Source organism: Anabrus simplex, chromosome 1, assembly GCF_040414725.1.
Source record: "Anabrus simplex isolate iqAnaSimp1 chromosome 1, ASM4041472v1, whole genome shotgun sequence".
Classification (NCBI taxonomy): Eukaryota; Metazoa; Arthropoda; class Insecta; order Orthoptera; family Tettigoniidae; genus Anabrus; species Anabrus simplex.
Window position 1 is genome coordinate 1,297,905,805 of NC_090265.1, and position 12,175 is coordinate 1,297,917,979.

At 39.5% G+C, this 12,175-nt stretch overlaps 1 protein-coding gene across 3 annotated transcripts in view; it reads right to left on the reverse strand.

Moving 5' to 3' along the window:
- Nucleotides 1-12,175, reverse strand: part of LOC136858279 (uncharacterized) — a 319,541-nt gene that overhangs the window by 164,799 nt on the left and 142,567 nt on the right. For 2 of the 3 annotated variants that reach the window (XM_067137699.2, XM_067137701.2), the window contains one exon: nt 4,150-4,263. In XM_067137699.2, coding sequence (XP_066993800.2) covers nt 4,150-4,263 — 114 coding nt within the window. The remainder of the gene's footprint in view (nt 1-4,149; nt 4,264-12,175) is intronic. The other variant, XM_067137700.2, reaches the window with a different exon arrangement.

Here is a 12,175-nt window from a genome sequence, read left to right on the forward strand (position 1 = left end):
GTTGTCTTTACCACATTTTTAATGTCACTCTGCTCTCATATGTATAGCCTATTGTATTCTTCCCTCAGTAAATCACTTATGTTCATAGTCTTCATTTATAAAGCTTGACAGTTCTGTTTATGAGTTCTTTATATCCCCTTTGTTATCATAAGTTTGTTTTTTTGTCCAAACCTTATCCCGTTTCTCTACGTTTCCTGACGTCAACCTCATTGGAGGAGTTAACCCGTTAAGTGGGGAGGTCATAAAAGAGGAATTCCTGCATAGTGGGGAATCATTTTCAGTAAATTTTTTCTTTAGAAAAGAAATAGTTTTTGCCAACCTACACCCGCTTAAATATTATATTATGTTAAAATTAGCATAAAATTATACGTTGCGGTGTAAATTGTGTTATTATTTACAATTAAAACGATTTTTCAATTCATCCAGTGTCAGTGCAAAAATTGCTTATGTGCCATTTCATATTTACTCCGATTCGGAGTATTATTTGTGTTGCTTATATTAATTCAAAGTTGAAATGCGTAACGCACACATAAAAAAGTATCATATACTCCAAATAATACAGACACATTCACTCAAATATCACATTTTCCTGAAATAAAATAGAAAAATTTACTCACCACGTAGGCCTATAACTTGCCATTGAAGAGGGCAGCGAGTAATCCATGAGTTCATTTATCACAATTTTGTCACCACATTACACAAAATTACACTACACTGTTCAACACTATTTACACTAATTATTTACACACAATAGCTATAACAAATGACTGGAGAAAAAATCGAAAAGAACTATTTCAGGATGGTCACTGATAGTTGCCGGCACGCAGAATGTACAGCGGTCACCGAGTGTAGACTACGATCTTCTCAGATTCCCCGAGTATGGAACCTGAGACTCGCTGGCATATTTTCAATGCTCATACTTCAACTGTATGGTATAGCCTGAAGCAAGGAGAGGGGCACAAAGCGACATTGCATACTACACAACAATACTGAGTGTCCCGCCGCTGGCCTTTCGCCACGCAAACAACGCATCTCTTATTTGCGTGCAGTCTTGATTTCGAGGCTGGATTGAAATCTGGAAAATGCCTTCCCGAGAATCGAGTTGACAAGTCAACGGGTGCGGGTCTCACTGATCGAATTGGCAAGGCTGCGTTAGGGGTAGCATTCGCATACTTCTGAAATAGTTTCTGCACAATTTGAATACGAAACTCCAGCTGAGTGAATTTACCGCCGTGTTTCTTGTATATCACAAAAGCATTGAACACTGTTATATCCAGTAGGTGTCTAAAAATCTTGTGGTAATATTTCTTCATTCTTTTTCTCGCCATACTGTATGGCACAATACATTGGTCCGATAAGTCCACCCTTCCCATTGAGTCATTGTACTCAATACATACGACCGGCTTCTCTTTGGTTACTCCTTTCTTGTTTAGAACAGTGCGCATTTCCGCGTCATGAATACTACTCAGCATGCAGACGTCTCTCTTGTCTTTCCACTTCAAGGCCATGAGTTTGTTTTTATAGGCAAAAGCCACCTCCCCTTTTTTCAGCTTTTTCCCCATGACGTCCTTCGGAAGATTTTTTCTGTTAGATTTTACAGTGCCGACAGAGTCTGTCTGAAACTCATTGAGCTGATCGAAGAGTTCCGGGCTACTGTAATAATTGTCTAGAGCTATGAGATATCCCTTATTTAGAAGAGGTTCGGCTAGAGCAAACACTACTTTCGAGGGCTTGGTATACTGAGAAATATTTACCCCACAAACCTCATTTACTAGCTCAGTTTCCTTGCCTGTGTACCACAGGATATTCCACACATATCCTGTTTTAGCCTCACATAATTTAAAAGATTCCATCCCGAAACGAGCTTTCTTCTTCGGAAAGTACATTTTCCACCCCAAGCGACCTTTCCAAAGGAGTAAACTTTCGTCAATTGATAGACGATCATCTGGTAAATAGGACATTTTAAATTTTGATACAAGAATGTCTAGAACTGGCTTCACTTTGTAGAGTTTTGGGGATACTTGTCGATCGTAAGCCTCATTATCTGAGAAATGTAAAAATTTCAGTAGAAGGAAAAAACGTTTCTCAGACATGGTCTCGTAAAACACGGGCGTAGCAAACAATCTATTACGTGAAAAATAATGAGACAGCTTCGGCTTTTGAATTATACCCTGAAGAAGAAAGATCCCAAATAAAAGTTTTATTTCTTCCTTGTTAGTAGGAACCCAATCCCTCTCCCTGCTTCTCCTTTTCATTTTAGCTGTTCCTATACTAGCTTGTATTGACTGCTGAGCGTACAGATTAGTTTGCTCTGCAATAAGTTCGCACAGTTCATCGTCAATGAAATGCTCAAATATTTCGTCCGGTTCTTTTTTATTTAAAAGTTCGCCCTGAATTCCACTTTGGTATGTAGCTGGAAATCGGGCTCTCCTACATCCCCTTACATCCCAGTCATTAGGCGGAGTAGGAGGCAAATCACTCTCACTTTCTGACTCGCTACTCTCATCGGAGCTCGAACTCGACACCTGTCCACGACATCTAGGCAACAGGCCTACTCCGACGGAAGCACTCGTGCTTGGAGCATCTAATAGCGGGATAGTTTCACCATTACTATCTGAACTAGAATCACTGCAACTATCTTCCTCACTGAGCTCGAGAATATCCCGTATATCATCACTCGGAAGATCTACAATTCTTTTGGACATGTTGACTACAAATAGGAAACGCTACATGCAGAATTAAAACAATAAATCACAAGATAAATTTATATACCAACAAAACAACTTATGAGAGCTGAAAACATTCACACCGGGACACGAAATACTACGCTCGTCGCGGCACACTGACTGAGCTTCTCGCCAAGCGCCACATAGGTTGTTCTTGCGCTACGCAGCTATGTAGCAGATAATAAGGGGATTCCTAGACGAGAACTGCTTGGATACACGAAAGTGAAAAAAATTCTGTCAGATGGCAGCACCTCTCGGAACATACACAGAAAGTTTCAAACCTACCGCTTGTTTCGTAACGGAGATAAAAAATAAAAACTTTCCGCGCTTCACACGACGCGCGCCCACCATCGGGCTCGCTCCAGCCGCGTCACCGGACGCGAGCCCCACTCTACGGGTTAATGAGATGAAATGAATGATGTGATATATGATAGTAGGGAGAGGGTGCAATCCAGTGCCGGCACATAGCTTACTCCTGTCAAATAGCACCAGGGGGTGCTCGAGGCTTAACGTCCCCATCCAATGGACGAATCAGCATCAACAGCGTCATATGCCCCCACTCCATTTGAGCACTGCAGAGATTTGGGACTTAATCCAGGCTTTTGGCACACAATCTAGTGATTAGAAATTGCATACCACCAACTCTCATACCCTGCCGCCAACATTCTGATGGTGAATTTCTTTTTCGACCAACGGGACTCGAACCGGCTAACCACGGTGTCAGACCGCTTAGATTTCAACACCGTAACGATCATGGCCACTAGGCAGGCTTTGTTTGCCTTTGACTAATTTTAGCTAATTAAAGTTACAGACACTTATATAACTTTGAAATCATAAGTCAGCAAGTTATAATTCTTATTATAAAGTGCATGGCAAATAAAATATGTGGAAAAAATACTTTTCTTCATTTTACACTTATCAAAATAGACCTCAGAATAGTGTAAAATAAGGGTTCCACTGTAGTGAATTAGCCCACTATCACCCATTAAGCAAATGACAAGATTAGCAGCAGTGTCATCATTGGCTAGTGAGATTGTTTCCGGTAGGTTAAAGTTATCTTAGGACAGAGAACTCCACATGCTCAGTGATAGTGGCCATGGTGAAATTAACTCTCAACAATGGAAAAAAAAAAAAAAAAAGAAGAGAGAGAGAGATGTGTTTTTCTCCTACTTAGGTAAGAGTATGCAAACATTCCTTGACATCAACCTGCGAAGAACTATAGCCTCTCTTCGTGAGGATTGGAAAGAGGACAACCACATGGTAGTTGTCTTTTTAATTGTGTTCACCTTATTGTGAGTTCAGATAGCTAGCTACTCCGACACCCAGGACAAGGGGATGGTTTGGTATTGGTGAGAATGTAACTCAAATTCCCTCTCTACTGTCTCTCTATGTCTAAAGAAGTTGAGCAAACCAAAATTCTTACTTTTTCTAATGGCCAGATAGGGATACCCCACCGAGCTGCATTATCCAATGGGTCAATAGTAGTCTGCTGTGGCTGCAGCCTGGCCCTCTCCAGCATTGCCTCCGCTCGTGACTTCTGAAAATAACACAGTTACATAAAGTAAACAGTAACAGGATTGTACAAATTAATTTGGTAAGAGACCGTGCTTTCTCTTCAGGCCTTCAATACCATTAAATATTTAATATGGTGACATGAGTCTCATTCAAAGGCAATACTTAAACTATAATTAATAATAATAATAATAATAATAATAATAATAATGTGTGGGCTCTGAAGAAGCCTGGTGAAGGTCTTTTGAACTGATGCCCCGTAGACGACCTGCGTGTCAACGAGGAAAGGATCCAACCTAAGGAGATTTCAAATGTTGAAGATGGTACGAACACCCAGCCCCTAAGCCAGAGGAATATATATGTATGACATTTCATCCTAAACCACTGCAGCTATTTCAACTAAACTTGGTACACTTACGACTTACTATCAGGAGACGAACCCTGTAGGGGCAAAACACCCCTAGCACCCTTAGGGATAGAGGTGGGGAGCAGTGACATATTAAAGTTTTGAAAATTGTGTCCACTCCATAGTTTTCAGGGTTGCCGAGATGAACAGTGACACTCCGGTTGTCGTTTAAGTCCAAGTTCAGCACCCATTGGCATTTGGGGGTGAGAAAGGGCGAAAAAGGAAATGTCCAAAATGACAGAGATAATGAACATACGTTTGTTCCAGGATAGCTCTAAAACTGATATAAGTATGCCTTACTATTTGGAAAAAAATATTGTGGAGGGTAAAGAGACTACTAGCACCCACAGGGTAGGGGGTGAAATGTAAAAATAAACAAAAACAACTGATATCATTTTCGAGGTTGCTGAGATGAACTGTGACACTCGGCATACCGTTTAGTCGATCTACAGCCCCAATGGGCATAGGGGTGAGATTGGGTGAAAAAAGAAATGTAAAAAATTAACGAGATTATGAATGTAAAATTACAGAGATTATCAATTAATGTGTATCCGTTCCAGCACAGCTCTCAACGAAAGTTGATATACATATATATACATATCACTATCTGGAAAAAAATAATGTGGGGGTATCACACACACCTAACACCCCTAAGCGAAGGGGTGAAATGAAAAAAATTATAAAAAATTACCTATATTAGTGCCGAATTCATTGTTTTCGGGGTCGCTGAGATGAACTGTGGTACTCTGATCCCGTTTAAGTCAAAGTTTAGTCCCCATTGACATGGGAGTTGAAAAGAAGAATGTCCAGAACGACCGGGAATGAGGCTGTATGAGTGTAATGTTCCATCATACATAGAATGCTGTTGCACAAGTTCTCAACCTCATGCAGTACATTGAGGATGGTTTTGAAAATCAACAAATTACAGGGGTAGCTTTCAGTGACCTCAGTGCTGCATATGATACAGTGAACCACCGTATACTGCTTCAGAAGATCTTTCCACTCACAAAAGATTCAAAACTTACCAGACTGATGTCAACCTCGTTGCAGAACCGCAGGTTTTTGTTGACTTTCAAGGACAAAGAAGCAGATGGAGATCACAGAAAAATGGAATGCCCCTAGGAAGCATACTGGCTCCATTGCTATTTAATATTTATATCAATGATCAACCACGCTAACAAAACCAGAAGTTTCATATATGCAGACGACCTTGCACTAGCGTGCCAGTGTGCAACTTTTGAAGAGGTAGAACTCACTCTTGACAGCGCTCTGAAGGAATTAGGCACACATTACAAGGCTAACCACCTAAAGTCGAATCCATCAAAATCTCTGTGTTGTGCTTTCCACCTAAAAAACAGAGAGGCATCAAGGAAATTACATGTCTTAAGGAATGGAACCCTCTTGGAACATTCTTTCACCCGAAAGTACGTAGGGGTAACGCTGGACCGCTCTCTCACTTTCAGCAAACACTGTTCCAACATGAAACACAAAGTCAGTGCCAGAAACAACATCTTGAGGAAGCTGAGAGGTACAAACTGGGACGCAAAAGCACAAGTTATTAGAACCACTGCATTGGCTCTGTGTTACTATGCTGCAGAATACGCATCCCCTGTGTAGTATAGATCATCCCATGCCAAGACTGTGGACCCTGCCCTGAATGAAGCTTGTAGATTAATCATAGGATGCCTGAAACCTACCCCTGTTGAGAAGCTATACCGTCTTGCTGGCGTTGCACCTCCAAGTATTCGTCAAGATGTCGCCGTTGATTTAGAACAACTGAAGGTTGAGAACGTTGAAGCTCACCCGCTGTTTGGTCATCATCAATCTCAATCTAGGCTGAAATCCAGGAAAAGTTTCCTCCAGACATCAAAGTCCTTGAAAGGACCATCAGATAAGGCAAGACTTTCCTTGTGGAAATCTAAGCAGCAAGAATGGATGGACCTGCGTGAACATCTTCCGGCTGGCTACAATGAAGACTGGAGTGTTTGGAGATCCCTTAACTGATTACGCTCTGGTGTCGGCAGGGCTAAGTCCTGACTTAAGTTATGGGGCTTCACATCAGAGGACAGTAAGCGTGACTGTGGTGAAAAACAAACAGTGAACCACATGCATCAATGTCCTCTCTGCCCATTTTCATGCTCAGAGCAAGATGTAATGCTTGCTGATGACAATGCCATAGGTGTGGCTCAGTTTTGGAAAAACACATCTAGATGTACAGTAAATTTGGTCAATTTTCCTTTGTTCGTTAATGTTTGTAATTTCTGTAAATAGTCTAATTATTACTTTATTTTAACTGTATGATTAAGTATGCTTCTGACACAAGTAAATAAACAATAGCACTCAACCAAACTTGGTACCCATATGACTTATTATCTGGGAATAATGGTTTGATTGGTCAAGATGGCAGTGAGTGAGAGTAGAGTAACTGTGTGTTTTTCCTGTGTGTTCTTTTAGGAGTTTTGGTGTCAAAACAAATAGTGTGCGCAAAAGAATATATTGATGTTTATCTAGATGATCCAGGCAGAGATTCCGTGCGTTGTGAAGTGATTGGAAATAAGTCTGTACCATTTAAATGACGTTGCTTTTATTCCATGTGCTACGGCGGCTGCTGGCGTGCCCAAGCCTCCTCTGCGGGGAGTGCACAACTCGCCGTCTCAGGTTGGAATATACGTCAGGTTGGAAACTGATTGACTGCCATTCATGAGTCGTTTCCCTTCAATGCCGACTGCAAACTTTCCTTGCATTCTTGTAGCACTGATTTTGATTCCAGCCTCCAGTAAATTATCTTGGTTTTCTACTCAGTCTACTTTCAAGTTTGTTATTGACATTCTTACTGCTAGCTGGTGATGTGGAGATAAACGCGGGATCCATGGCGGATAGTGTGTTCTCAGATTACCATGAAAATATCTGCTGTCTTAAAAGCAAAATTACTGACTGTGAGCTCTACCTACAAGAACCATCTTCTTTCAATATTGTCGCCTTCTCTGAAAGTTGGTTAACTGACTTTGTTTCAGACACGGAAAACCTCTTTCCAAAGAGTTTTCCATTTTCAGAACGGACCATGGATCTCGGGGCGTGGGGGGCTATCCTGGCCATTAAATCCAAATGGCACGTTAACCTAAGTAGTGATTTAACACATTGAACACTGGCATATTTGTAACGTGTTAACTGCTGTATACTGAGCATTTTTAGCCTTACTTTGAGACTTTATAATTTCAACACTTGTTGAGATAAATGAATTATTCTTGTTGTATTTGAAACTATAATTATCTGTCTCAGCGCTGATATCATTTGTTTTTTTTGCACCGGAATATGAAAGGGGGCCAAAATATTTATGTTTTTAAAACATTTTTCTCTTTTTAAATTTCAATTCATGTTTTTCACATTTTTTCACATCTACATTTAACATTTTTACATTGGTACATTATTACTATATTTATGAGAAAAAAAGGATATTATTTGTCAATATAATCTTTTCTTACAGTCCCAATTAACAAAATTTTGACTGTGTGATAAAGTTCAAAACCTTTTTTTTGTTAGTTGCTTTACGTCGCACCGACACAGATAGGTCTTGAATGAAGGAACTGACCACTGCACGGTGAAGAGATGAAAAAATACTTTCTTCCACCACTTCAAAGTTTTTCTATGAAATGTATAGTAAGCTAGTAGCTGGTCATTGTGGTCCACACCGGGTTGTTTTCATTACAACCTAAGATGTCTGGCTTCACTTTTTCCATTGTACCAAATCTAGATTTTACCTTGACTCTCGGGGCCGAAACACTGTGCTGTTGATAACGTTGCACCCGACAGGGGCATGATCCAAGGACCTTTGGTTAAGACTGGTCATTTAAATTACAGACGCAGTGCTATTTGAGGAAAGGAAAATTGAAATTAATTAATATCAATATCATTGAGACAGATAAAATAAGTCTACAAAATTTATTCTACAGAATTGTATTATTTGCGATCTATTGCGCAACATCTTTCTTTGTTCAGCGGGGAGCCCGCAGGAGAGCCAAGCCCGTAAAGTCTTGGGTGGGGCTGCAATCGGTGGTTCACCGTGACGTAACTTGAGAGAAGTCTTCCCTACCTCACGACCAACTAGGCGAGGGGAGGCAAACTTTTTCGAAGCGAAATATGGAAGACATCTTTAATTCAGCCTAGCCAACGTGATTGTCTACGAAGTGGAATTTAATAAAATCTGAATTCTGGAGACTTTTCCGATTTAGAAGAGATAACTATAATTGGGGCATTTATTTAGAGTGATTAATGTCCTCTTGGTTGATAACTTAGGGATGGAGAAAGAACACTTCGTTATTTATGCATGGAAGATTACCAGGGGCCATCTGGTTAGGGTCAAAACACCTCCTTGATGCGGGAGTTCACCCCCGTGTAGAAGGGGAAGCAGGAAAAACTTTAATTAATTACAGGAGATCCTACGAAGAATAATCATACAGATATGTCTCAATCACATCAGGTGAATACTGGTCACCTGATGGTCGTACTATTTGACCTCTAGTGGGCCATGGATAGTCCATATGCAGATTTTGAGTGGGGGAAACTGCCCTCTTGTAAAGAGCACTGCCGTAGGAGCAGCTATTCATTTGGGGCTCTTAGCTCACGAAGGGCAAAGCTATGTTTGGCTGTGCTCGTATTAATTCTGTGTCTAGTGACTTCAAACTTAAAATTCAAACGCAATAGAGCAATCCGTGTGTATACTGCATAGAGGTGACATACGTGACGCTAGTAATTAAACAGTTAAAACTGTGATGTGTTCTGTGCTTAAGATACTGCAAGCGACTTCATCGATCAAGAACCATAGACTTCCAGCTTGATGGTGAAATACAGCTACCAGTGATCGCTTTGGTGCCAATGGGTCAGCAGTAAACCCCGATATGGATCACCCGAGCTGACCAAGGTGTCGTCAGGTGATAGAGATGAGTATTTTCATATTTAAATGGCACAGCTAGAAGGGACGGGAATTATTTATCATAAGCTGACGCTATAATGTTAGGGACGTAACTTTATTTGAATGTAGAAGTGCCAAAGATGAGCACATAGTTTTTATTTCTTATTTTATTTAATTAATAACAGGTCTGAGTGATTTTAATTGTAAATAGGGGAAAATTATATTCTGAGAGATTTGCATGCAGGAGAAGATTCACTTATTTACTTAATTTTGGGAAACTTGTAGTCAGTTAATGTGTCAGGAGACCAGTAATTCAGTAGACTCAGGGACTGATAATTTACTTTAGGTTGTAGTTAATCCAGTATTGATAATTTCATGAGTGGTAAGTATTGTAATTTAAGCTACGTGAGGAGTTCCAGAAATATGAGAGATGTCCACAGGACTTATACCCCACACCTCCATTGAAATATTTAGCTAGGGAGTGTTTCAATTTACATTGGGTTGTTTTGATTAGTTTGATTATAATTTAATTACAATTTAACTAAGAGTTAATTACTGTGTGAATATTAAATTATAAGTTAATTACCATGCGAATATTTCATTATGAGTTAATTACCATGTGGATAGTTCATTATGAGTTAATTGCTGTGTGAATATTTAATTATGAGTTAATTACCATGTGAATATTTAATTGTGAGTTGATTACCGTGTGACAATTTAATTATAAATCAATTATGTGTTAACTATAAATTAATTAGGGTTTGATTATGAGTTAAATATTGTTTGATTATTTAATTACGTTGTAATTATGAGGGAGTTACCGTGTGATATGATTTAATTACCACGTAAATCACGTAAGGAAGTCAGTGGACAGCTGAAATAATAATAATAATAATCATAAATGATAATAATAATGGTGATAGCAATTATGCAAACATTAGTATTACGAAACCGTTGGCGTGATGCGAGACAGGTGTGACATTTGAAGTCGACGCGGTTTGATAAATGAGGAATAGACCTCAATATTATCAAGAGTGTACCTCGGGTTGAGATGTTTTTAAAGAAATGCTTTGTTATGCCAGTGAAGGCCGAGGCTAATGACCACCCGATGTGGGGGTGGAAATGCTTGTCCGTGCGCCAGAAGAGATTTTTTTGTGAGAGTGTATCGCCTCTAAGGGAGGGAGCTTTTACTGTGAAGGGAGGCCTGAATGAATAGGCTACGAGCTAGAAATATTCAACACGCCAGAATAATGTATTTGCTAATAAATGACACAGTAATTGGTACTAATATTTGTTAGATTATTATTGTTATTTATTTGAATATAAATTAGCTAGGGTTTTCAGTGCCACATTTTCATCTCTGGGGTCATCAGTTCAATCCTCTACATGGGCACCGGTATTCCACAATGCTAGAATGAAGGATGGGTGCCTCACGTGTTTATTGTACATAATGTGCGATTCTTTATGTTGTTTTATGTAACATGTTGTGAAAGTAATTAGCGTCGGCGATAGCTTATCCCATCGGCATGGCGATTTGTATTCCAGTGAGCGTTCGGTTCAAACCCAGGTGTTTGATCCACATTTGTATAATTTATGGTATTTTGTTGGAAAAATAATTGTGTGCTTTTAGAATAGGGATCGCTCAGACTTGTTGCATGAGTGTTAATTTTATTTGTCAATAATGTGAGATAGCTTCAGTGTTCATGATAAATGTATCCGTTCACGATGCGTCATGGCAGATCGCTTCGTGATAAACAGTACTCAGATCTATCACACACGACTACAAGTCAATAAATAATCCACAACAGTTGTAAAATAAACTATGTACTTCATTTGTGTATATATACTTCATTTTCATAATCATCAGGATTGAATAAACCGTTTCCATGAACTTAAATTGTATAGGAATATGTTCTCATAGTTAGGTATGCCCCGTTTCTCCCAACCCGTATGCCGCAAAGTTAATTTTAGATATGTGCCTATTTTTTTAAATATATTTTTTACCCGTTAAGATTACTCGCCGGAGCCTTTCTTTTTGGGTAGGGGGCGGGTGCAATGTACACATCACACATATCCCTCCACTTCAAACAAAACAGGTAATCACTTTTACGGAATGAAAATTCTCCTTTCTTCAGAGGGAAATTCATGAGATCTTTCGGAAGCCCCCTTCTATTTTTCATTACGGTACCCACCGCAAGGGTTTTTTCTTTCCATAGCTCATAAAAAAACGCCGGGATTGTGTAAAATCTGTCCATATAGATGACATAACCTTGCCCTAATAGATTGCCGCTAAGTTCACAAACCAATGTTGTGATGGAATTGTCCTCATTTCCGGCCCTTCCCGAGTACGTTATTATGTTTACTAAATAACCGGATTTGGCATCAGCAACCACGTAAAATTTGATTTTGTATTTATGGGGTTTGTTTTTCATATACACGCAAAATGAAATTCTGCCTCGAAATGGACACAGGCCTTCATCAATTGTCAAGTTACGTTCTGGGTAGAATGAAGTTCGGCATTTTGCAAATAAAATATCGTAAAATGGGCATATTTTATGCAATGGGTCCAAAATCCAGGTCATCGGCCTCTCATAATGGTATTTATCACTAGAAAAGTAGAAC